Genomic DNA, 24,758 nt, shown 5'->3' on the forward strand with positions numbered 1-24,758 from the left:
GAAGAGGAAGAGGAAGAGGAAGAGGAAGAGGAAGAGGAGGAGGAGGAGGAGGAGGAGGAGGAGGAGGTACCCAGGCACATAAGAAAGGTAAAGTATCACTTACAACAAACTTCATTGCTTTACTTACAGAGTCTCCTGTCTTGGCTGAAACAAAGTGGCTACTAAAACCATTTTCCTGGCAAAATCGTAAGTGTTTATCAGGTTTTACTGTTCGCATATGCTCCAAGTCAACTAGAAAATGTTAAAGAGAAAACAAACTCAATATTAGAATCAAAAAAGTATATTTAACATATTTAAAACTTAACTTTACAATACTATTTCCCACTGTATAATACTAGGCGATTTTTTTTAACTTTCTTTGTGCTTCAGTTTCCACATTTATAAACTGTGAACAATGAATATACCTATTTAATATATCATTATTTCAATATTAGCCAGAATTAGATAGTCAACAAGGATTGGCAAGTAAGTGCTCAAAAATATGTGTTACTGTACTACAGTATCACCTATCTAAATTCACACACCATGACAAGGTTAAAACACATCTGCTCAATGAACTACATTTAAGCACAGTTACTAACAGAAGATAGGACATACAAACACAAGTATATTTGGCTGGAAATAGCTTAATTACTTACAAGATAATTTAATAATTAGAACAACTCTGAAATTTCTTAGTGACATTAATTCTATAGTGACATTAATTTATTCACACTACAGCTTACTTTCACAAAGACACAAGCTGCTTTCCAAGCTTTTAACAGTATCTATCGCCTTTGAGGATAGTGAGCAACATATGTTTCCAGGGCTTTAGGCACAGAATAGAATTCATATCTAATATTAATAGCACACTATTTTCTTTTCAGATGAAATCCTTTACTGAATGGTTTCTTGTGCACAACACTATAACCCTCTAGAGGTTTATTTAATGATATCAAGTTATACAACAAATATAGTCACATGACTTAAAATGTAATTAAGCTCTTTGAGTCAGCAGGGAAAACTTTTTTAAAAATGTAAATCGATGGGGGGAGAAGATAAAAATAATAATAAAAAAAAAAGTAAACCGATTTCCTGAGGAAGTGATCTGGCCAACTTGTAAAAACTTAGAAGCTTGCGTGTCTAGCGATTGACTATCACCTAAAAATGCTTTCTCATTTCATAAAAGGCTTTATTGAAAATAATATTACGTTTTTAGTGTGAAGGCTAAAGTTTCTAGAACTCCCCTAGAAAACAACTGAGTCTTGCACTCCACTTACACTGCTGACCTTGTAAAACAGGAAGATGATTTTTTGTTTTCTTTTCTTTTTATTTCTTCCTGGCTGAATGGAAAAAAACAAAACAAAACCCATACCTAGGGGCAACACTAATGAACTCAGCAAGTTGTGTTTATAACTTTATATGAATATACATGTAACAAAGAATAAGAAGCCATGAATTTGAGGTAAGAGGGAGTGCTGAGGGGAGATGGAAGAGGAAAACATTGTAAATACAGTACTCATGATTTTATAGGAATGAACCTTATTCTACTTTCTCTTCCATTCAGTCTGAGACTCCAGCCCATGGAATGGTGCCATCCAGAGTGAGCATGACCATCACCTTAATGTAAATAACCCCCTGTAGGCATCTTCAGAGACTTGTTTCCTAGGTAACTCTAGATCCCATCAAGATAAATCAAGGATAACCATCACATGAGATATTAGAACTCGTTGTGTGGCACGCTAGGTTTTGTATTTAGACTAAAGTAGAGCTAGTTTAAGCAGGCCAGCTTTGATACTTGCTTTACTCTCTTTCAATGCTGAAAACAAGGAAAATGACATTCTGTGGAAAACTAAAGAAAAAAAAATGACGTATGTTCTCAACACAGAGAATTGTTCGTCTACTTTGACTAGGATGAAAATATAATTCTGAAAAGAAAGCACAACTATTTCCTGAATCCCAGAAAACAGTGTTTTAATGATAACACCTTTGCAGCACAAACTGCTGAAGAAGCTGCTTGTGGCTCCTCCTTGCTTTTTTCCAAGTCAAATTGCTAACCTAACCCAAGAACTACCAACAATTTTTACACATTATGATTTTCTGTAAGGTCCATGCGATGTCACTAGTCTGGGCTGACACCTGACATCATGTTGATAGTGACATGAGTGCGGGAAGGAAGTCACACTCACACCCGCCCCCCAACACAACCTATAGATAGTGGATGAGCTGGTCAAGAGCCTCACCTGGGTAGCACTGTAGAGCTGTCCCTGGTGGTGGGGCCTGGGTGAGCCAGCTCTAAGGATGTGAGAGCAGAAAACTTGGCTCTGTCACTTTCCTGAGCAAAGTGGGAGAGCCTGCCCCAGTGGTACTGTGTAGGAGTGCCGGTGAACTAACCAACTCAGCTTCTACCCAGGCCCAGGCCCAGATCCAGGGTTCTAAATAAACCCACTCCAATCATGTTGATAGTGACATGAGTGTGGGAGAGAAGTCCCCCCCTACACACACACACATATACCACAGATGGGGTGGATACTCCATCTATGAAATGCTGGGGTGTATTAAGGGTCCAAAGTTACAGGACCAACATAACACAGGTCAACAACAGAATATCCTGGAGGAGTCCCTATGAGGATCCAGTATTGATAGTATAGCAAAAGTCAGAGATCTCAAGCCAGCCCAATGACGGACGCATTGTAATGAACATCTGAAAGTATAACTGTTTGGGCAAAAGAGTGTACTGTGTGAAACACTGACACACAGCAGCAGCTTCCATGGAGAGAGAGTTTTGGGGGGAGTTGTTTTTTTTTTTTTAATTTTTTTTAAAAGATTTACTTATTTATTATATGTAAGTACACTGTAGCTGTCTTCAGACACTCCAGAAGAGGAAGTCAGATCTTGTTAAGGATGGTTGTGAGCCACCATGTGGTTGCTGGGATTTGAACTCTGCACCTTCGAAAGAGCAGTCGGGTGCTCTTACCCACTGAGCCATCTCACCAGCCCGGGAGTTGTTTTTTATTTCTATTTTTTGTTTTCTTTTGGAGGGAAGTGACAAGAGCAGAGAGCAGATATGAAGGGACAGGAAGATGAGTAGGATTGAAGTATATGATGTGAAATTCACAAAAAAAAAATCAATAAAACATTTTTTAAAATAGTAAGTGTTGGTAAGAATGTGCAAACATTGAGACATTTGGGTACTAAGGCAGAAATATTGAGTGGCACAAGTGTTGTAAAAAACAATATGGAAGATACTCAGAAAATCCAAGGTCTTGCTAGAATATGATCTTACTTCCGAAATTGAAAGTAGAGTATTGAAAAAGAATTTTTGCATGTCCACACTCATAACAGCATCAGAGATAAGAGACAAGAAATGAACCCAAATGGATATTAATAGATGAATAAACCAAAGTGGTGAATACAAAATAGTTATTCAGCCTTTAAGATGAAGAAACCTGACTCAAACTTCAACTTGTAGTTATTGGGCCAAATAAAACAAGCCAGTCATTAAAAGAACAATACTGTATAATTCCAGTTAGAGCAAATACTTCATATCCAAACAGATGATCTTTACTGTTGAACTTAACTGAGCAAGAAAGGAGAAGTCATATATAAGAAGTCATATATAAGAAGTCCTATATAAGAAGTCTCATTTAAGTACCAGCCGTTTCTAAGACTGGAGAGATGGCTCAGCAGTTAGTTGAACTTGCTGCTCTCTTAGAGAATCTGAGTCTGGTTCCTAGCATCTACATTGCAGCTCATAATTCCCTGTAACTCCAACTCCATGACCTCCTTGGGCACTCACCCATACATAGAAACACAAAAAGAAACATGCACATAAATAAAAACACAAGTAAACCTTTCAAAGTAACTAAATAACCCCAATTACTTGTCTACATTAGAGCAAATGTAAAGGATAGTGGGCTGCATATAGCTATAGTTCTTTCCTGGACAGGAAGGAAAGGTTGGTAGTAAAGAATATATCCTTGCCAGGCATGGTGGTATTAGCCTTTAATCCCAGCACTTGGGAGGCACAGGCAGGAGGAGCTCTTAAGTCTGAGGTCAGCCTGATCTACACAGCAACTTCCAGAGCAGCCAGGGCTCCATAGTAAAGCTCTGTCTCAAACCATCATCCCTGAAAACATACAAACAAATAACATTATACAGACTGAGTATGTTTTACTTATATAGTTAGGAACACTCATGCATGTCCACATGTGGGTCGGATATATCAGAAAACCTTTACATGTCCCAGTTTAACTATATTTCATTCACCTTATTCAGGATTTCCACAGCAACTATCTACACAGTTACTGATCATTGTGGTCAAAGCAATAAATAGACAATAGATTTTTAAAACCTAGTTGTATAAAATGTAATCAGAGCTGATGAGATTAAATGATACTCAGTTTTCAAGTTTGAAACAGTTTATAACAGACCTTATCTTTATGCAGGCCTTAAACTCAGCAGCTTACTGACTAACCATGTACTTCTTTTCCAACATCCAATCATAATGTTGTCTATAATTAATGATTTTCATTCAAATCAGTAACTATACTTTGTAAAAAAGTGAAAGTACTCTAATATGCTTATTAGTTACACTATTAATGTCCAGTGCCTGTCAAAGAAAACAGCATTCAAAATATCAACTATTTTTGCTATGACTCATACCACATATAACAGCAGCAACAATATTCTCTGTGAAATGATTATAAAGGCTGCCACAACTGAACACAAAGAAGTAAAAGCAAAATATAAATACAGCACTTGTGTAGATTTTCACAGTAATTTTTAGGTTATCAAGGAAACATCCAGTGTTGATCTGGTTATACTCAATTCAAACAAACTACTTGTCATATTAACTACCTCCAGGAAGTTACTCCAAACACAAAATAAACTGTTTATGCCCCTACTCAGATAGATAACATGACAGATTGTTATTAGTTGAAGACAGATGAGATACATTAATTTGATTGTGAGCATGTGTTTAATTTTACCCTGCCATGTACACTCTCTAATGCTGTCTTTCTATGATGCCATAGTAAATCATGCCATATTCAAAAAATTACTAATGCAAGAAAATTTTTAAAAAATGAGCAGAACTCGACTTTAACTTTGCAGTTCCTTAAATTAACCTTTTTACCAAAGTAACTCCCTTCACTATTACTGAGTTCCACACAGGGATAGAAAAGAGCACTGTGCCTTCCAAAAAGCTACTTTAGTTTCTAAAGTCAGTTTAAAGATGTGAAGGCAATTTAACAGTTTTCTATACACTAACTTTTTTTAATGAGCTGTCTGGTCCTTCCAATTTCTACTGGCCTGCTTACCCACTAGAAGAAGCACATCTTACAGTGATGATACCGTCCATATTTGTTGCAAGCATTCTCCTCAGGTTAGGATACTCCTTTCAAATCTTTCATAGAACTTTTGAGAAACAAAACTTTAGATTTTAGTGCTAGAGAGATGGCTCAGTGGTTAAGAACACCGATTGCTCTTCCAGAGGTCCTGAACTCAATTCCCAGCAACCACATGGTGGCTCCTAACCATCTGTAATGGGATCTAGTGTGTCTGAAGACAGCTAAAGTATACTCATATACATAAAATAAGTAAATCTTTTTTTAAAAAATCGATTCCATTAAGGTTCAATGTTCTTGAGATAACAAGTGTTAGTGCTTCTGTGATGCTTACTGAATTCTTGTTATATGCAGCTGAAAACAAAACAAGTAAACAAAGCAATTCCAAATATAGTAGCGACTTCAAAAGTATTGATTGGGTAGGGACAAAAGGTTTTAGGATTTTAAAATAAGGACAAAAGATTCCTTGGGAAGCTGTAGTCCACTCCAAGCAGTGAAGCAGACAGACTAACTGCAGATCTTCACTTAACCCTGCTTTCCTCCAAACCTAAGCCCCCAGTACTACTTTCAGGTTTAATATAGAGCATCTGCTGCAGCCTCTCTTCCTCACCCTGCTCCCACCTCCAGTGGATCACACATATCTTCCCCTCCAAACTGCCTTACCCCACATTCATATTTTATCCAAGTCCTCAACTTCAAGAGGCATTTCCCAGAAACCTGAAGGCCAGTTCAGCCAGGGAAAGAGGTAGGCTAACTACAGATCTTCACCTCTCTCTCCACCCATCCAAATCTACTCCCTGGGCTCACCTCCATCTCTTGGCCAACCACCAGCGGCAGCCTCCCTTCAACCCCCCCCGACTCACTCCCAGCAGCAGGACACTTGCTACGGTCTCTCTTTGCACTCTGACACCTATCACCGAAGGAATACATACAAAAGTTTGTTTTTTTTTTTAACTTTTTAAAAATTAAAAAGGGGGATGTGTAGGGGAGCAGGGCAGAAGAAATCAGATGTGGGGAGATCTGGGGAGAAACAGCATGGAGAGTGAATGGAAATGGGCAGCAGGAAAGGGCCACAGGGAACCATCTCTAGGACATGCCAGAGACCTGGGATGGAGGAAACACCAGTGAGTCTAGGAGGGTGACTCTAGCTGAGACTCCTACAAGAGGGGGATATGGAACCTGAAGTAGCCACTTCCTGTAGCCAGGCAGGACACCCAGTGGAGGGACACCAACCCACCCACAACAAAACCTTTGACCTAAAATTTGTCCTGCCTACAAGAAATGCACAGACAAAAAAGAGTCTGCGAGAATGGCCAACCATTGACTGACCCAACTGGAGACCCATCCCTCGAGCAAGAACCAATCCCTGACACTATCAATGATGCTGTTATGCTTGCACACAGGAGCCTAGCATAACTGTTCTCTGAGAGGCTTCACAAATGCAGAGACCCACAGCTAAACATTGGATGGAGCTCTGGGAATCTCGTGGATGAGTTAGGGGAAGGATTGAGCTATCCAAAGGGAATAGAGACTCCATCGGAAGAACAGAATCAACTAACCTGGAGCTTTGGTTGCTCCCAAAGACCAAACCACCAAATGAAGAGCAAACATGGGCGGGACTTAACCCCCCCACACACACACACATACACATATGTAGTAGATGTACAGCTTGGTCTTCATACTGGTTCCCCAACAACTGGAGCTGGGGCTGTCCCTCATTCTGTTACCTGCCTATGGATCCTTCCCCTAACTGGGCTGTCTTGTCTGGCCTCAGTGAAAGAGGATGTGCCTAGTTCTGCAGAGATTTGATGTGCCAGGGTGGGTTGGTGCCCAAGGGGGTCTTCCCTAATCCTCAGAGGCAAAGAAAAGTAAGGGGGAGGGGCTATGTGAAGGGGGAACTGGGAGGTGAGGGGGGATTGTAAACAGCATGTATAGTAAATAAATAAATAAATAAATAAATAAATAAATAAATAAATATGAAATATTTATTAACTTTAAATCCCAATTGCAGACCCTCTCTCCTCCCAGTCCACACTCAAACCCACTCCCTCCACTCCCCCTGCTTCATTCCTCAATGAAAGGATAGTGTCCACATGGGTATTAACCTGCACATTAACCTGGCACATCAAGTGATGTGCCAGACTAAGTGAATCCTCTCCCACTGAGGCCAGACAAGGCAGCCCAGGAAGAGGAAAGGGATCCAAAAGCAGGCAGCAGTCTTAAACAACCACTGCTTCAATCTATACAGGACCCACATGAAGACCAAGCTGTACATTTGCTACATATGTGTAGGGTACCTAGGTCCAGCCTCTGCATGCTCTTTGGTTGGTGGTTCAGTCTCTGGAAGCCCCCATGAGAGCAGGTTAATTTACTCTGTAGGTCTTGTGGTGTCCTTGACCACTCCAGCTCCCCTAGAACTTCCCCCCTACTCTAGTTAAGCTCCACCTATTCCTTGGCTGTGGTTCGTTACATCTATCTCTACTAGCTGCTGGATGAAGCCTTCCAGAAGACAGCCATGCTAGGCTCCTGGATGCATACAGATTAGAGTATCATTAATAGTATCTGGGGTTGGCTCTCTCCCATGGTGTAGGTCTCAAGTGGGGCTTATCATAGGTTGGCCATTCCCTCAGTCTCTGTTCCATCTTTATCCCTCCATATCTTGTAGGCAGGACAAATCTTGGGTGAAAGGTTTTTTTGGTGAAAGCTTACAAATTCATGGAAACTGGGCTCAGCGGTTAAGAACACTAATCTTCCAAAGATACTGAGTTCAAATCCCAACAACCACATGGTGGCTCACAACCATCCCTAATGAGATCTGTTGGCCTCTTCTGGAGACAGCTACAGTGTACTTACATTTAATAATAAATAAATCCTAAAAAAAATATGGGTCAAGACAGAAATTAATTCTAGAATTGAATGAAAATGAATATACAACATACCTAAACTTTAGGACACAATGAAGATGGCCCTAACAAGGAAGTTCATAGCACTGATGCCTACATTAAAACAAAGATGAAACAATCACATATTAGTAACTTAATAGCACAAATGTAAATTGAATAGATGGCAAAAATAATCAAACTTAGGGCTAAAATCAATAAAACAGAAATTAAATGTGTGTGTGTGTAAAGAATTAATGAAACAAAGAGTTGGTTCTTTGAGAAAATCATTAAGGCTTACAAACCCTTTTCTAATTAATTAAAAGGTAGAAAAGGAATAGACAAATTAACAGAACTAGGAATGAAAAGTAGGACATAACAACAGACAGTGGGGAAATCCAGAGAATTACACATTTTGAATACCTGTACTCCACTGAATTGTAAAATCTGAAAGAAATTGATAACTTCCACTATATACTACTTCCCTAAGTTAAATGGAGATTAGATAAGCAATTTAAACAAATCTACAGCCGCTAGTAAAATAGAAGCAGTGATTTAAATGCTCTCCTCCAAAATGTACTCAGGGTCAGACTGCTTAAACACAGAATTCTACCAGACTTTACTTTTGTCTGTAGGCTCGCTGTGGAACCTATTTTCTTTTTTTTTTTTTTTTTAAGATTTATTTTTATGTTTATGAGTACCCTGTAGCTATCTTCAGACACACCAGAAGAGTGCATCAGATCCTATTACAGATGGTTGTGAACTACCATGTGGTTGCTGGGAATTGAACTCAGGACCTCTGAAAGAGCAGTCAGTGATCTTAACCACTGAGCCATCTCTCCAGCCCCCTCTACCAGACTTTAAAAAGAGTTAATACCACTAAAAAAAATTGAAAAACATTGTTTAAAATATTGACCTTTTCATTTTATAGGAATGTTATATTTCAAAATCCATAGTTTCATATTACAATAAGAATAAATCTCATACATGTGATAAGAAAACGCAGAATGCAATTTGGAATGGCAAAACTAATTTTGATCAATAGTAGATGAGTGATATAGGCAAATAAAGGAAAATAAAGGAAAAGCAATGGATACAACTACTATATGAGTAGCAATGAGTTAGCAAGAAAGGTGCCTGATCAATACTGGCAATGAGCAATGCTCTAGCTTTGTAATAATTCTTTAAACTATATACATAGGGGCTACATATATACATATGCCTGGAGAGATGGTTCAGTGGTTAAGTGCACTTGCTGATCTTGCAGAAAATCCAGGTTCAGTTCTCAGCAACCACAATGAGTAACCCACAACTAATAGTAACTCCAGTTCCAAGGGATTTGACCCTTCTGCTGGCCTCTGAGTTCCTACAAACATGCAGCATGTATATATATATATACACTTGGGCATACACAGACACATAAAATAAAATATATAAATCTTTAAAACCTATACATGTATTTTCTGCATGTATCTCATTGTATTAAAATTGTTCTTAAAATTACACTATTCTTTTAAGATCTGACATTTCATATTATCCTAAGAGAAGGTCATTATTGCAAAAATAGTTGTAGTTTTTCTGACTTTTCCCAAGGACCTCCAGTAATCCTTTAGCTATCAAGTCACAGTCTTTTGATCTACTTATATCATGAGCCTTGAGGGGTTTGCTCTTCAATTATCTACTACCTAACTCTTCTAGATCCTCATTTACTAATTTCATAGATCTAGCAATTCTTTTTAGATTCTTCATACTATGTCAACATTTTCCTAATCAACTTTCACAGCATACACATTCATGCACTTAAATCATGCTATAGGGATTCTGAGAGGTAACAATGACTCCTCTTAAATATATGAAGTGATCAGAGCCACTACGGCAATCAATATAAAGAGAGCAAAGAGGGGAGTATGTAAGAATTCCTACTACTTACTCAAGTCATTTAGCATCATTAGTTAGATTATTTAAATCCTTTTTGGTCACGGATAGCACATAACAACTCCTATAATGACAGTTGAAATGGATAATGAATATAAATGGATGCATAGCATTTTCTAAGTTAGTAAAATCTTTCTGTACTTGTGGCTGGCTACTTTTGTTGCTTCCTGTAACAGCTGTGCCTGAAGAGAGTTCTACATAACTTGGAATGGGAGACACATACTATTGTAAGCTGTCATATGAGTAAGCTGAGAAACAAACTCATGTCCTCTTTAATAGCAATAAATGCTCTTAACTGCTGAGTACATATATGATTTAAAAAAAAAAAACTGAAGGATTACATAGTTACCAGGCCTGAGCAGCAAGTGCTTTTATCTGCTTAGTCATCTGGCTAGCCCAGATGGTTTTGTTTTTATAATTTTTGTTAATGTGATATGTTTATATATCTATTATGACTTCCATCTTTTTTTCTGATACCTGTAACTCTAATCTTCTTTAAAATTCATGTCACCATGGTTGTTGCAGTAAAAGCTTTACCACTCTAAGCCTCTATTTTTGTTGTTCTCTCTCTCTCTCTCTCTCTCTCTCTCTCTCTCTCTCTCTCTCTCTCTCTCTTTCTGTGTTCGTTTTTATTCTATTCTGTATCTATTTTTAAAAAGATTTATTTATTTCATGTATGTCANGTAAAAGCTTTACCACTCTAAGCCTCTATTTTTGTTTTTCTCTCTCTCTCTCTCTCTCTCTCTCTCTCTCTCTCTCTCTCTCTCTCTCTCATTCTTTCTTCCTTTTCTCTCTTTTCTTTTCCTTTTTTTAAAAAGATTTATTTATTTCATGTATGTCAGTACACCATCACTCTCTTCAGACACACCAGAAGAGGGCATCAGATTCCATTACAAATGTTGTGAGCCACCATGTGGCCTTCAGGAATTGAACTCAGGGCCTATGAAAGAGTAGTCAGTGCTCTTACCCACTGAACTATCTCTCCAGTCCCATTTTTTATCTCCTTTAAACTTTTGCTCTTTCATTTTTTTCTTCCTTATGCCTTTTCTTTTTCTTTTCTTAAGGTAAAGACAAATCATTGGTTTACAAAGCCTTTATTTCCTTAAACAAAGACTTAATGCTAATCATATTTCTTCAAATATTGCTTTAGCTATAGACACCAAACCTTGGTACAATGTTTTCATGTTTTGGTCAATCAAAGTATTTTTTACCTATTTATTTACCTATTATATTTACCTATTCCTCAATAGCCTGTTCTGAAGTAAACTGCTTAATTTCTGAATACTTTAGTATACTATTCATATTTTTCTAGTACTGATTTCTGCTTTAATTACATTATTGTCACAGAACAAATTCAGCATTTTCCACATTTGTATCTTTTTTTTAAAAAGATTTATTATTTTATGTATGTAAGTACACCATTGCTCTCTTCAGACACACCAGAAGAGGGCATCAGATCTCATTACAGATGGTTGTGAGCCACTATGTGGTTGCTGGGAATTGAACTCAGGACTTCTGGAAGAGCAGTCAGTGCTCTTAACCAGTGAGCCATCTCTCCAGCCCCCATATTTGAATCTTTTACTATAGTTACTTATCCTTTTTTCTTTTTCAAATAAGAATCATTCTAGCCAGCTTATATAAAATATGAATAATCATTAAAACTATTTGTGAAGTGCTAAAAAGGGAATTTCATTACTAATTCCTTATAGGTGAGAACACTTCCTATCATGATAAATACCTTGTGTGAATTTGAAAGCAGCATCTATTAAGTTGTGGTGTACAAAGTTCTTTTTCCTTTATTCATTGTTTACTAGTTTGTTTGTTGTTTTGAAGACAGGGTCATGTTCTGTAACCCAGACTAGACTCCAACTTTTGTTAATCCTTTTGCCACACCCTCCCAAATATAGAGATTACAGGAGTGAGTGATCATATCTAATTTAGAATGTACTATAAAAAAAAGAGAGAGAGAGAGAGAGAGACTAGATGGCTGGGGTTATTCAGGTCATCAACATCTCTACTGATTGAATTCTGTCAGTCTATGCAAAGATGGCAGTGATCAAATACAATGGTGGATTTGTGTTGTTCTTTCTGTTCTATCAGCTTTTACTTGTAATCTTCAACTTTTTTGTCAGTTTATACACGTTTAAGATTGTTATGCCTTCTTTTAAATGTTACCCTTTTGCAAAGAAAAGCTTCTTTGATGCTTGAGAGATGCACTAACATATGGACATAGTGAGAACTCAGTAGAAATCAGTTTACTACTATGTCCTATTTGCTTCTTCATAGCAATAGGCTTTCCCATCAGGCCTATGATCTACCTAACTACTGGTTCTATGCCAGGCATGAGTTCCAGCTTGTGAAGCAGACCTTAAATCCAAACAGAAAATGGTTGGTGACTCCCATGGCATGTGTGCCATTACTGAATCAATGAAAATGTCTTGCCAGCCAGGTCATCATCATAGCTCACAAGGTCCACAGCTGGGTGAAACTGATAATTACTTTTCTCCTACATTACTGTGCAGAGCACCTTCCAGCACTATGAAAGTTAATCAGTAGGGATGATGGTTCCAAGTAATATCAACTTGATTTTTTTTCTATGTTCTATGACTCAAGTATGTTATGCCTTTAGGGTCTCATGGACAACATATATACATACCATATATAAAATGAAACAAATCTTTAAAAAGGAAGGAAACCATAGTTAAGCATCTCTTCACAACACAGCTGGAAAGTTTCCCCACAACGTTTCTACCTTTATTTTTTATTCATCAGATGAATAAATTCTATTTGAATACCAACTAACAAAGAGAAGACACACTAGTTACCATACAGAGAATAAGAAACTATGTCATTCTTAGCCCTAAGTGCTGGGATTAAAGGCATTACCACCACTGCTCGGTTTATTTTTATGTATATAAAAGTAATTATTTTACCTGAATGTGTCTGTGTACCACATGCATACCTGCTAAGGTCAGAAGGTGTTATTAGATATCCTGGAACTGGAGTTACCTAGAGTTACGGATTGCTGAAACCCAAATATGTGGTTGCTAGGAACTGAACCTGTCTCCTTACCCCATGCTCTTAACTATTGAACTATCTCTCCATCCTACATTCCTTACTTATTAAAACCTACTTATATCTGCATTAATGTTTAAGTGGGTTCTTTATGGACAATATAAAGTCGAGACTGCTTTCTATCTGGTATGTATCTCTCTAAAATTTTATAATTACATTTAGACCAGGTCTCTGCAAACATTTTTTGTAAAAGGCCAGATTATAAGTAGTTTATGTTTTGTGGATCTTATATTATGTGAAGCAACTATTCTACTCTTTTAGTGAAAAAGCAATCCTATGAGCAGGCTAAGTGTGGTTCTCTTCCAATAGCACTCTTTCTGAATATCATCATTTGATTTTTTTTTTCATTCAGGTATCATAATTGTTATCCTTCTACTAAGCTTTTTCTAAATATTTTAACATGTAAAAACATTCCTAGTGGCTCATATAAAGTAAATAAAGCAAAAAGAGTCACAAGTCATAACTTATTGACTTTTGCTTTACACTACTGCTGAAATACCTACCTTTAATGGCTTTTTATACTTCTCCTAATAAAATACAAACTCTTCCTGCCTTAAACCTCACATTCTAGCTGTGACAGAATGTTGTGCATTCCTCTTATAATCCAGCTTGTTTCCAAAATTCAGCAGGTTTATTCATCCTATTCTTCCCTGTGTGTACGACGTACATCACTCTAATTCTGTTTTACTGTCTCTCCTACCATTATGCTATGTATGAGGAACTCATGAATAAATAAGTAAGTAAAGGAGTAATTAAAAAACCAAAACAAGAGGAAACAATGTGTGGCGATGTCTACATTCACAAGAAATGAACTGTAGTATGCAATTATGTTTCTAAATAATTAAAATGCTTTTTAATCAAGTCAATTTTAAATTCTAATAAAGCTGAGCTCCTTTACAGAAAGTCCTTAGGTTGAATGGTAGCATGTGGTATAATGAACTTTCAGAAGATACTACTACCCAATATAACAAGAATAAATAGGAGAAACATTAAAAAAAGTACTCTTCTAAAGAAAATAATGCATTTATTTACAGAAAAGGCAAAGGGCAATTTCAAACAAAAACAATTATTTTGAAAAAGAAAAATTAGTTCCTGAATAAACCTAAGACTAAGTATAAATATTAATTTTTACTAATTCATTAAAAATATAGAATATTGTAGCTGGAGAGATGGCTCAGTGGTTAAGAGCATCGTCTGCTCTTCCAGAGGTCCCGAGTTCAATTCCCAGCAACCACATGATGGCTCACAACCATCTGTAATGAGATCTGATGCCCCCTTCTAGTGTGTCTAAAGACAGCTACAGTATATTCACATACATAAAATAAATAAATCTTTAAATATATATATATATGTAATATTAATCAGTGATTTTAGTGCTTATCCTGAAGAAACAGGCAACTCAGTTTTAAGTCAAATATACTCTCCTCTGCAAAACCTTCAGTTCATAGTCCCAGCATATTAGCATATCAAATTATAACTCTGGTTATAAGTGGCATTGTGGGGAAGAAGTTCCTATAAAGACAGAAGCAAAATTATACTAACCCTCTTTGATGCTGTTCAGTTTTAAATCAGAAAGATTTTTTTTTTAGAAAATAAAATGGGTGGAGGCCAGAGAACGCTCAGCATGTAAAAGCATGTGTTTCATGTGTCCCTCAATAACTGGGGTGGGGGCTATCTCTTACTTAGACTCTGTTGCCTGCCTTTGGATTCCTTTCCCTTAGCTGGGCAGTCCTGTCTGGCCTTAGTGGGAGAGGATGCACTTAGTTCTGATGGGACTTGATGTGCCAGGGTGGGTTAGTATCTAGGGCGGAGGGAGAGAGAAGATGGAGGAAGTGCAATTTAGAGGTAAAGTAAATAGATGGGTAGGTAAATAAATGAATAAATAAATACTTATTAATAAATTCAACAAACAACTGGGGGAAAAAAAGAGCATGTGTTATTCTTACAGAGGACCCAGGTTCAATGCCCACTACCATGGTGACTCACAATTGTCCAGAACTTCAGTTCCAGAGAATACAATACCCTCTTTTGACTTCCAGAAACACCAAGGATGCACATGATATACACACATGAAAGCAAAACATTCATGCATATAAAATAAAATAAATCTAAACTGGTTTAAGAAAATAAAACAATTTTACTTAATATGTTTTAACAATTATAACTTCTTTTGCTCAGTCNCCTGCCATATTATTACATTTTTCTTAAAACCAAGTAGTCTCTCTATATTTTTGGATAAAACCAAATGTATTTGAGTCATAACCAAGGACTTTATAAACTCCACATTCAAGTATTCATTTTTAAAAGTTAGTGTTTTGAGTAGAACATATTTGGCTACTAATGCCTATTTGAACTCTTGTTGAAAAGGAAAGATCTTTTGCTAAAAGATTTTTAAATGTTCTTACTCAGAAGACACACTGGGCCAAAATCTCGGTTCAAGAATATCTGACTTAACATCAGTAGTCTTTCTCTTACTAAGATGTCTTCTAGGAAATTACATACTCTGAGAAATAGACTCAAATATAGCACACGATGTTCCTCGCTCAGCATGAAACCCCAGTGGTCTAGTTCATAAATGCAATATGCTCTATGAAGTTGAAATAATAAACATGTGGGTTTACACCAAAAAGAAGCTAAAGAAAGCTGTCAGCTTATTTGGGATAGACAGGAAGTTAAACTTCTGAAAACCACAGTTCTTTCAGTCAGTAGCTTTCTTAATGTGTAATCGTGTTCTGACATTGTCATATAATAGATGTCTTTTACTGGGTAGCACAAGAAAAATATTCAGAAAAGCTGACAAGCTTCTATTAAGTCAGAAATATAATCAATACTTATGGATAGCACTTACAAATTTCATAGTAAATGCTGTATTCATGGGGGAGCAATTAAAGGGGAAATACTCAATTTTGATTCACATTTTTCCTAACTAGTACCTATCTGAAGAATAGAGGAAGATTACACTACAGGAATTTACAACAAATAGGTATGATAGCTTTTCAGGTACCAACAGCAATGAGAATTTTTCACTAAATAGACAATTTTCTCACTTCCTCAGTTTACAGAAGTCTAATACTCACTGAAGCTCATTTTTCCCTCCTATAGAGCACTGTAAACATCATTTTATTAAGAAGTAATCATAAACACAAAAATAAGTAAATTAGAGAAAGTCCACTCAACAAAAATGTGGAGTAGCTCTTCAAAACAATATCTTAATTCTACATAGTAATAAGTGGGCAGAGGTGGTGCACACCTTGGAGTGAGAGGCAAGTGGATCTGTGAGATCAAGGCCAGCCTGATCTACAGAGCAAGTTCCAGGAAACTGTCTTTTAAAGAAATAGAAAATTCTACGTGGTAAGAAAATATGGGCTAGGAGCTAGAGAGATGGCTCAGCGTTTAAGAGCGCTGACTGTTCTTCCAAAGGTCCGGAGTTCAAATCCCAGCAACGACATGGTGGCTCACAACCATCTGCAATAGGATCTGATGCCCTCTTCTGGTGTCTCTAAAACAGCTACACTGTACTCATACAAATAAAATAAATAAATCTATTCAAAAGAAAAAAGAGAGCTTCTGGGAAGGATCCCATTTCTGGCTCCAGACATCCAGCACCTTTCCCGCCCAAGGAGAGGTATCCACCAGGGAGGGTTCTCACTGCCTGAGCTGGTAAGAGAGCCATCTTTGCTCCGGGCAGCCCTCAGAAGCAGCACAGCTTCTGGGACAGACTCTGTTTCTGGCTCCAGACATATGGGCACCTTCCCCGCCAGAGGAGAGGTGTTCACCCGGAAGGGCTCTCACTGCCTGAGCTGGTAAAGGAGCCATCTTTGCTCCAGTTCGCCTAGGCACTGCACTGGTGAGAGTGTGGACCACAGAAGCTACACAGCTTTGGGACAGACAGAAGCAACCTAGCTTCTGGGACAGACCCTGTTTAGGGCTCCAGACATCTGGTGAGGAAGGTGGCCACCTGTGACAGCTCTGTCGGCCAGAGCAGGTGAGAGAGTCATATTGTGTCCAGGGTCCCTCAGTGGCTAGTCTGTGCAGGTGAGTGAATAAACTGCAGAGGCAACACATCTTCTGGGACAGGCCCTGTTTTGAGTCTACATCTTCAACCAGGAGGCAGCTCTGAACGCCAGGCCTCTGTGCACCTTTCCTGCTAGAGGAGAGCTTGCCTGCAGAGAGTAATCTGACCACTGAGACTCAGGAGAGAGCTGGACTCCCAGGACTGCTGATAGAGGTTAACAGAATCACAGGAGGAACAAGCTCCAACCAGAGACAACTATAACAACTAACTCCAGAGATCACCAGATGGCGAAAGGCAAACTTAGGAATCTTACTAACAGAAACCAAGACCACTCACCATCATCAGAACCTAGCACTCCCACCTCAGTCAGTCCTGGATACCCCACACACCCGAAAAGCAAGAATCGGATTTAAAGGCATACCTCATGATGCTGGTAGAGGATTTTAAGAAGGGCATTAATAACTCACTTATAGAAATGCAGGAGAATGCTGCTAGAGAGGTAGAAGTCCTTAAAGAAATACAGGAGAGGTGCCGGGCATGGTGGTGCACACCTTTAATCCCAGCACTCGGGAGGCAGAGGCAGGCGAATTTCTGAGTTCGAGGCCAGCCTGGTCTACAAAGTAAGCTCCAGGACAGCCAGGGCTACACAGAGAAACCCTGTCTCAAAAAAAAAGAAAAAAACAAAAACAAAAAAACAAAAACAAAAACAAAAAACAGAAAAAGAAATACAGGAGAACACTGCTAAACAGGTAGATGTCCTTAAAGAGGAAACACAAAAATCCTTTAAAGAATTATAGGAAAACACAATCGAACAGGTGATGGAATTGAACAACACCATCCAAGACCTAAAAAGGGAAGTATAAGCAATAAAGAAAACCCAAAGTGAGACAAGAAGTGGGAGTGGGTGGGTAGGGGAGCAGGGGCAGGGGGAGGGTATAGGGAACTTTCGGGATAGCATTTGAAATGTAAATAAAGAAAATATCTAATAAAAAAGACATTATCTTTTTATGTGTGTGTACACCTACATGTGTGTGTGTAGATATATGTGGGGGGGGGGGTGTCACACAGACAGATTTCTGTGAGTTTAAGGCTAGCCTGGTCTACATAGTGAATTCTAGTACAGCAAGGACTACATAGAGTGACCCTGGAAAGAAAGAAAGAAAGAAAGAAAGAAAGAAAGAAAGAAAGAAAGAAAGAAAGAAAGAAAGAAAGAAAGAAAGAAAGAAAGAAAGAAAGAAAAGAGAGAGAGAGAGAGAGAGAGAGACAAAGAAAGAAAAGTTAGAGATATGTGACCATGAAACAAAGTATATTGTAAATCACCTAACATGAAACCACATCAAGAAAACAGCAAGAGTATAAAACTACTTCTTTTTGGGGTATTTGGTTTATACTACTGATGAAATTCTGGAATAAATTTTAAATTTAATAATTTAATGATAATTTTAAATATTGTTAAATTTTAAGAATACTTTGTTGAAATGTATTATAAGCATAAAATTATGTTGCCTGTAATTAGATAATAGGAAATATACTTTAAAAAGGAAAAAGTCAAAGTCTCCAGGAGGAACAATTTAAAAAAACAAAAGTTAGTTGATCTGCAGAAGTCAAAGGAAGACAAAACAAACTAAAAGATAAGTCAGATAAAACACTGTGAAAAATTAATTAATAAAATGAAAACCCATTTAAAAGGCAACAATAAGGGACTGGGCTCAGCAGTTAAGAGCACAGTGGCTCTTCCACAGGACCTGGGTTCAATTCCCATCACCCATATGGAAGCTTACAATAGTATCTAACTCCACTCCCAGGGGCTTTCAACACTCTCACACAGAGGGAGGTAAAACACAAATCAATGCACATGGAATAAAAATACTTTAAAAACTTTAAACTTAACTCATACGAATTATAAGCCAATGATACCAAAATGTTATCAGGATTTTATTAAATAAGCCAGAGTCAGAAAGATAAATACATGTTTCTCTCATTTGTAGATCACAGACTGTGTGTGTGTGATCACATATGTGCATTATGCTCATGAGATAATACCAGAAGAATAGCTAAGAGAAGGCCAGAAGAAAAGAGGATGAAAAGAGAAGGAGAAGTTATGTCAATATAGTCAAAATATATAACAACTTGAATATATAACAACTTCATAAAATGTAGCACTATATACAATGAATATATATATACATAAATAATAAACACATAACTATTTAAATGCATAAATAAATCCCATCTGAAAAAATCATTTTTGAATGTTGTTAAATATAAAAAATTAGAGCCAAATCTCGAGTATAAAGTCAGAAATCTCTAAGACATGCTCTGTGTATTAAAAATGGGTCTAAGTGCTAGGCATTTGGGGTATGTACCAGTAATTTCAGTACTGAGAAGGATGGGAACAGAATGAAATGCCTTTGAAGTCAATCTGACTTTGATTTGAGAGACAGTCTCAAAAGGGGAGTTGGAGATAACCCTATTGTCGACAATGAAAGCTTGCCCATGAGAAAATACAATGTGAAAATATCCACATAAGATTGCAAAGCATTCTTACTCTCAGCTGAAGACCACTGGCTTCCTAGAACTGCCATGTCAAAGTAACACACACTACTGTCTCAAACAACAGAAATTCTGCACAATCCCCAAACGTCAAAGAGATGACAGGATCAAGCTTCCTTCTAGGGCCTGAAGAAAGAGTCCTTCCTTGCTCTTTTCCTAAGCACTAACTAGCCAATGGGATAAATAAAAGCAAAAGGTAGTAATATTTATGTATGAAATGTCATGAAGCCCATTACTTTATTACTCACTAAAATCATTAAGAAATGAATGAAAAAAATAGGAATGATGATATATGGTTATAATTCCTGCACTTGAGAGGTAATGGAGATCAAAGGTTTAGAAAAGTGGTTCTCAGCCTGTGGGTTAAGTCCCTTTTAGGGTTGCATATCAGATATTTACATTATGATTTATAAATAGTAGTAAAATTACCATTATGAAGTAACAACAAAACAATTTTATGGTTGGGGTCACCACAACAGGAGTAACTGTAGTAAAGGGTTGCAACATCAGGAAAGTTTTAAAGAACTTAGTTCTGTGCTCTACTATTCTCTTAAGCCTTACATTTTTCCCTTAACTTTTTCAGATTTTCCTTCTTCCCAATGATACAATACAACTAAATTAAATATCTTTCTTTTGTAGACTGAAAATCTTGCTGGGAAATATTTCACTAATACTAAAAGGCTTACTTGTACAAGATTTTAAGTTTCCTAAGAGCAGGTTTCATGACCTGCTGTATTGATTAGCCAAGTTATCAACTCTGAAGTTATATGCTTACAAGCACATTATAGAGACTCAACACATTATATTTATATATTTAGGAATATACATTAAACATAATATATTTTTAATTTAACAATAAAGGCCATGAATTTGAGGGACCGTGCATGGGAAGGAATGAAGAGAAGGAAAGGGAGAAATAATATAATTATATTTTAAGTATTTAAAAAATTTTAATTGTAAACTATATATATACACTTACAGAAGTAGTGCTTCCTGCATTGGCTTTACTAAATAATTACACAAATCTTCCAAGTTCTTTTCTATGATGCTTAATTTAAAGGCGTTTTAAATTATGGAGATTTTAAAACATGTTCATCACACACATAAGCTGAACACATTTTAGAACATCAGTTCATGTAGCATACTTAGCTTCTTAATTATTAAACAAAATGAGACTACAATTATACTCACATTTTTCCATTGTCAATAACATATTTTTTACAACAGTAGACTATCATTCTCTACTCTTCTCTAAATAATAATGAGAATATATGTTCATAGTAGCAGTTTGTGACATTGCTATAAATCAGTGTGCTACAATGATACCTAAAGAAAAGTTTACTTCACTATAATGATGCTTCCAGGCGTCCCTCAAGTCAGGTGGTTACTTGCAGTTAATGATCTGTAACATACCACACAAGAAGTCCTAAAAAGACTTATTATCCATTGCATGTGGAGCAATATTTGCTTTATGGATGACTAAATGAATGAAGACATTCAATGTAACTGTAAAAGTAAAATCAAAAGAAAACTTACAAGTAACATGCTTCCTTTAAGTAAAAGGACTGTGACCATTTTCCATTAATACTTAACCTTTCACTGGAGACCATAATACATCGAATATTCGGACCCAAGACCTGTTCTAGGTTAATGCTAACTGCTCCCAATCAAGGAACAGCCACTTGGCAGAAATGTGAGATCATCAGCCTTTCTTGTTAGAATCAGAGACACAGATCAAACCATAACAGCACAAAATAGACATGATTTATACATAACTGTGGAGACCATTTTAACTAGGCTATACACTCTGCACCTCAACACACAACATAAATATGCCTAAAAGAGTATTATTCTACACACAAAACTTGCTAATCTCAAATACGTGATCTGTCATAACTGCCAGGCTTTATAGGTACTTACGTCTTTACCATTTATAATTTTATTCCATTTACTAGACTCAGCTTTTGTCCACCATATGTCCACTGTGGGTTAACTATTCCCTTAGGTACAATTAAGGACTTTCCATTTGTTGTAAGAAGAGCTAAGTATGAAGGACACAGCCAGAAATAACATTTATAACTCAACCAAACACAGAAGCACATTCAGGCTCAAGCAGTGGTTTGTGCAGCATCTTTTTTTTCATTAGACACATTTCTGAATAGCAAAATAAACTAGAGATAAAAATCCATAGCAAAAGTACAACAGCTCTAACAATTCAGAGTAGCTATCAAAACTGCATCACCTCTACAACTTAATTTCTTAAAATTTAAAAAAAAAAAAAAACTTCTATAAGCGAAAAGACTTTACTTTCCAAACGTTAATTATAGCCAACATTTTAATCATTACATTTCTCAAAGATACTTAACAAAATTTCAGCTTGGGATTTTTTAACTCCTTACATAACAACTATATACACTGGCCAGATGAACAACGCAATGGTAGAATGTTTATCTAGCATGCACCAGACTTAGCATTGTTCAGAAAGAAAAGAAAAAGAAGAAACATATAAATTTAGCAGAATTGCCTGTTACTGTCTATAAATGTGTCCTTTATTTCCCAATAAAAAGGCATAGACTAACAGAATGGATTAAAAAAAAGAAAAGAAAAAAAGAAAAAACAGGATCCATCCTGATGCTGCATCCAAGAAACAGACCTCAACATCAAGGATAAACATTACATCAGAGTAAACAGAAAAAAACATTCTAAGCAAATGAACCTAAGAAGCAAGCTGGTGTTAGATATCTTAATATCTAACAAAACAGACTTCAAACTACAACCAATCAAAAGAGGTAGAGAAAGATACTGTACATTCATCCAAAAAAGTCCACCAAAAATATCATTTCAACTCTTAATATCTATGCCCCAAATTCAAGGGCGCCCAGAATTGTAAAAGAAACACTACTACAGCTTAAATCACATATTGACCTTCACACACAGATTGTAGGAGACTTTAATATCTAATTCTCACCAATGGACAAAAGTCATTCAGACAAAAAGGAAGCAGAGAAAACTAAACTGGAGCTAACAGTCATTGTAAACCAAATGGACCTAACAGATACAGAACATTTCACCCACCACAACACAAAAGAATACACCTTCTTCTCAGTACAGCATGGAACTTTCTCAGTGACTACTTTCTCAGACACAAAGCAAGTCTCACTATTGAATGAACAATGAGTCAAGACAGAAAAAGACTTTTAGAACTGAATAAAAATAAATACACCCAAAAATCCAACTTATGGGACATCATAAAGATGGTTCTAAGAGGCAAGTTCACAACATTAAGTGACTTTATAGAAAATTTGGAGATATTTCATATTAGTAACATAACAGCACACCTGAAGATTCTGGAACAAATAGTAGAAATCACATACAAAGGTCTAGATGGCAAGAAATAATCAAACTCTGGGCTACAATCAATAAAACAGGAGAAAAATTCAAGCAATCAAACAAAGACATGGTTCCTTGAGAAAACTAGTAATACTGACAAACCCTGATCCAATTAAAGGGTAGAAAGAGAATATCCAAGTAAACAAAATCACAAACAAAGGAGTTCATAACAGATATCTGGGAAATGCAGAGATTCATGACATACTTTAAAAATCTCAAAATTGGAAAAACTAAAAGACATGTGTAAGTTTCTAGATACATACCATTTACCAAAGTTAACTCAAAATCAGATCTGATTTAAACAGACCTATAGTGGCTACTTAAATAGCAGTCATTAAAAGTCTCCCAACCAAAAAGAGTGTAAGAACAAGTGATTCTAATGCTGAATTCTACCAGACTTTCAAAGAAGAGTTTATGTCAATACTCCTTGAAGTATTCTTCAAAACAGAAGCAAAGGGAACATCACCAATTCATTTAACAAGGCCACAATTACGCTGACACCCAAACATATAGAAACCCAACAAAGAAAGTGAATTACAAACCCATTTCCTTTATGAACATAGATGCAAACATATTCAATAAAATACTGCAAACTGAATCCAGGAATACATTAAAAAGATAATCCAACCATGATCAAGTAGGCTTCATTCCAGAGATGCAAGAATGATTCAACATATGTAAATTGATAAAGGTAATCCACTATATAAACAAACTGAAAGGAATAAACCACATGATCATCTGATTAGATGCAGAACAAAAACATTAATTAAATGAAAATTCAAAGCACTCCAATGGAGGTGTTAGAGAAAGGACTGAAGGAGGTGAAGGGGTTTGCAACCCCATAGGAAGAACAACAATATCAACCAACCAGATCCCCAGAGCTCCCAGGGACTAAACCACCAACCAAGGAGTACACATGAAGGGATCCATGGCTCTAGCAGCATGTGTAGCAGAATATGGTCTTGTTGGGGCATCAATGGGAGGAGAGGCCCTTGGTCCCATGAAGGCTGGATGCCCCAGTGGGGGAATTCAAGGGCAGGGAGGTGGGAGTTTCTGGGGGGAGGGGAACTGGGGAAGTAGATAACATTTAAAATGTAAATTAAGAAAATATCCAATTTAAAAAAAGAAAAAAGAAAAGAAAAGAAAAAGAAAAGAAAAAGAAAAAGAAAAAGAAAAAGAAAAAGAAAAAGAAAAAGAAAAAGAAAAAGAAAAAGAAAAAGAAAAAGAAAAAGTCAAAGCAATTCCACTAAAATCAGGAACAAGGCAAGGCTGGTCACTCTCTCCATCCCTATTCAATATATAGTACTTGAAGTCTTAGCCAGAGCAATAACTGAAGGGTACCAAGGGGATACAAATTGGAAAAGAAAAAGTTAAAGTATCATTATTTGCAATAATATGATAATACACATAGCTGACACTCAAAATTCTATTAAGGAACTCCTACAGCTGATAAAACACTTTCAACAAAGTACCTGGATACAAAATTAAGCAGCCACCAAACGCAGATACTATTGCACATGCCAGCAAGATTTTGCTGAAGGGACCCTGATATAGCTGTCTCTTGTGAGGCTATGCCAGTGCCTG

At 36.8% G+C, this 24,758-nt stretch overlaps 1 protein-coding gene across 3 annotated transcripts in view; it reads right to left on the reverse strand.

Moving 5' to 3' along the window:
* Positions 1-24,758, reverse strand: part of Rab28 (RAB28, member RAS oncogene family) — a 67,016-nt gene that overhangs the window by 10,880 nt on the left and 31,378 nt on the right. For all 3 annotated transcript variants that reach the window (XM_021210572.1, XM_029545259.1, XM_021210573.1), the window contains one exon: positions 128-231. In XM_021210572.1, the coding sequence (XP_021066231.1) occupies positions 128-231 (104 nt within the window). The remainder of the gene's footprint in view (positions 1-127; positions 232-24,758) is intronic.

Source organism: Mus pahari, chromosome 13 (genome assembly GCF_900095145.1).
Source record: "Mus pahari chromosome 13, PAHARI_EIJ_v1.1, whole genome shotgun sequence".
Classification (NCBI taxonomy): domain Eukaryota; kingdom Metazoa; phylum Chordata; class Mammalia; order Rodentia; family Muridae; genus Mus; species Mus pahari.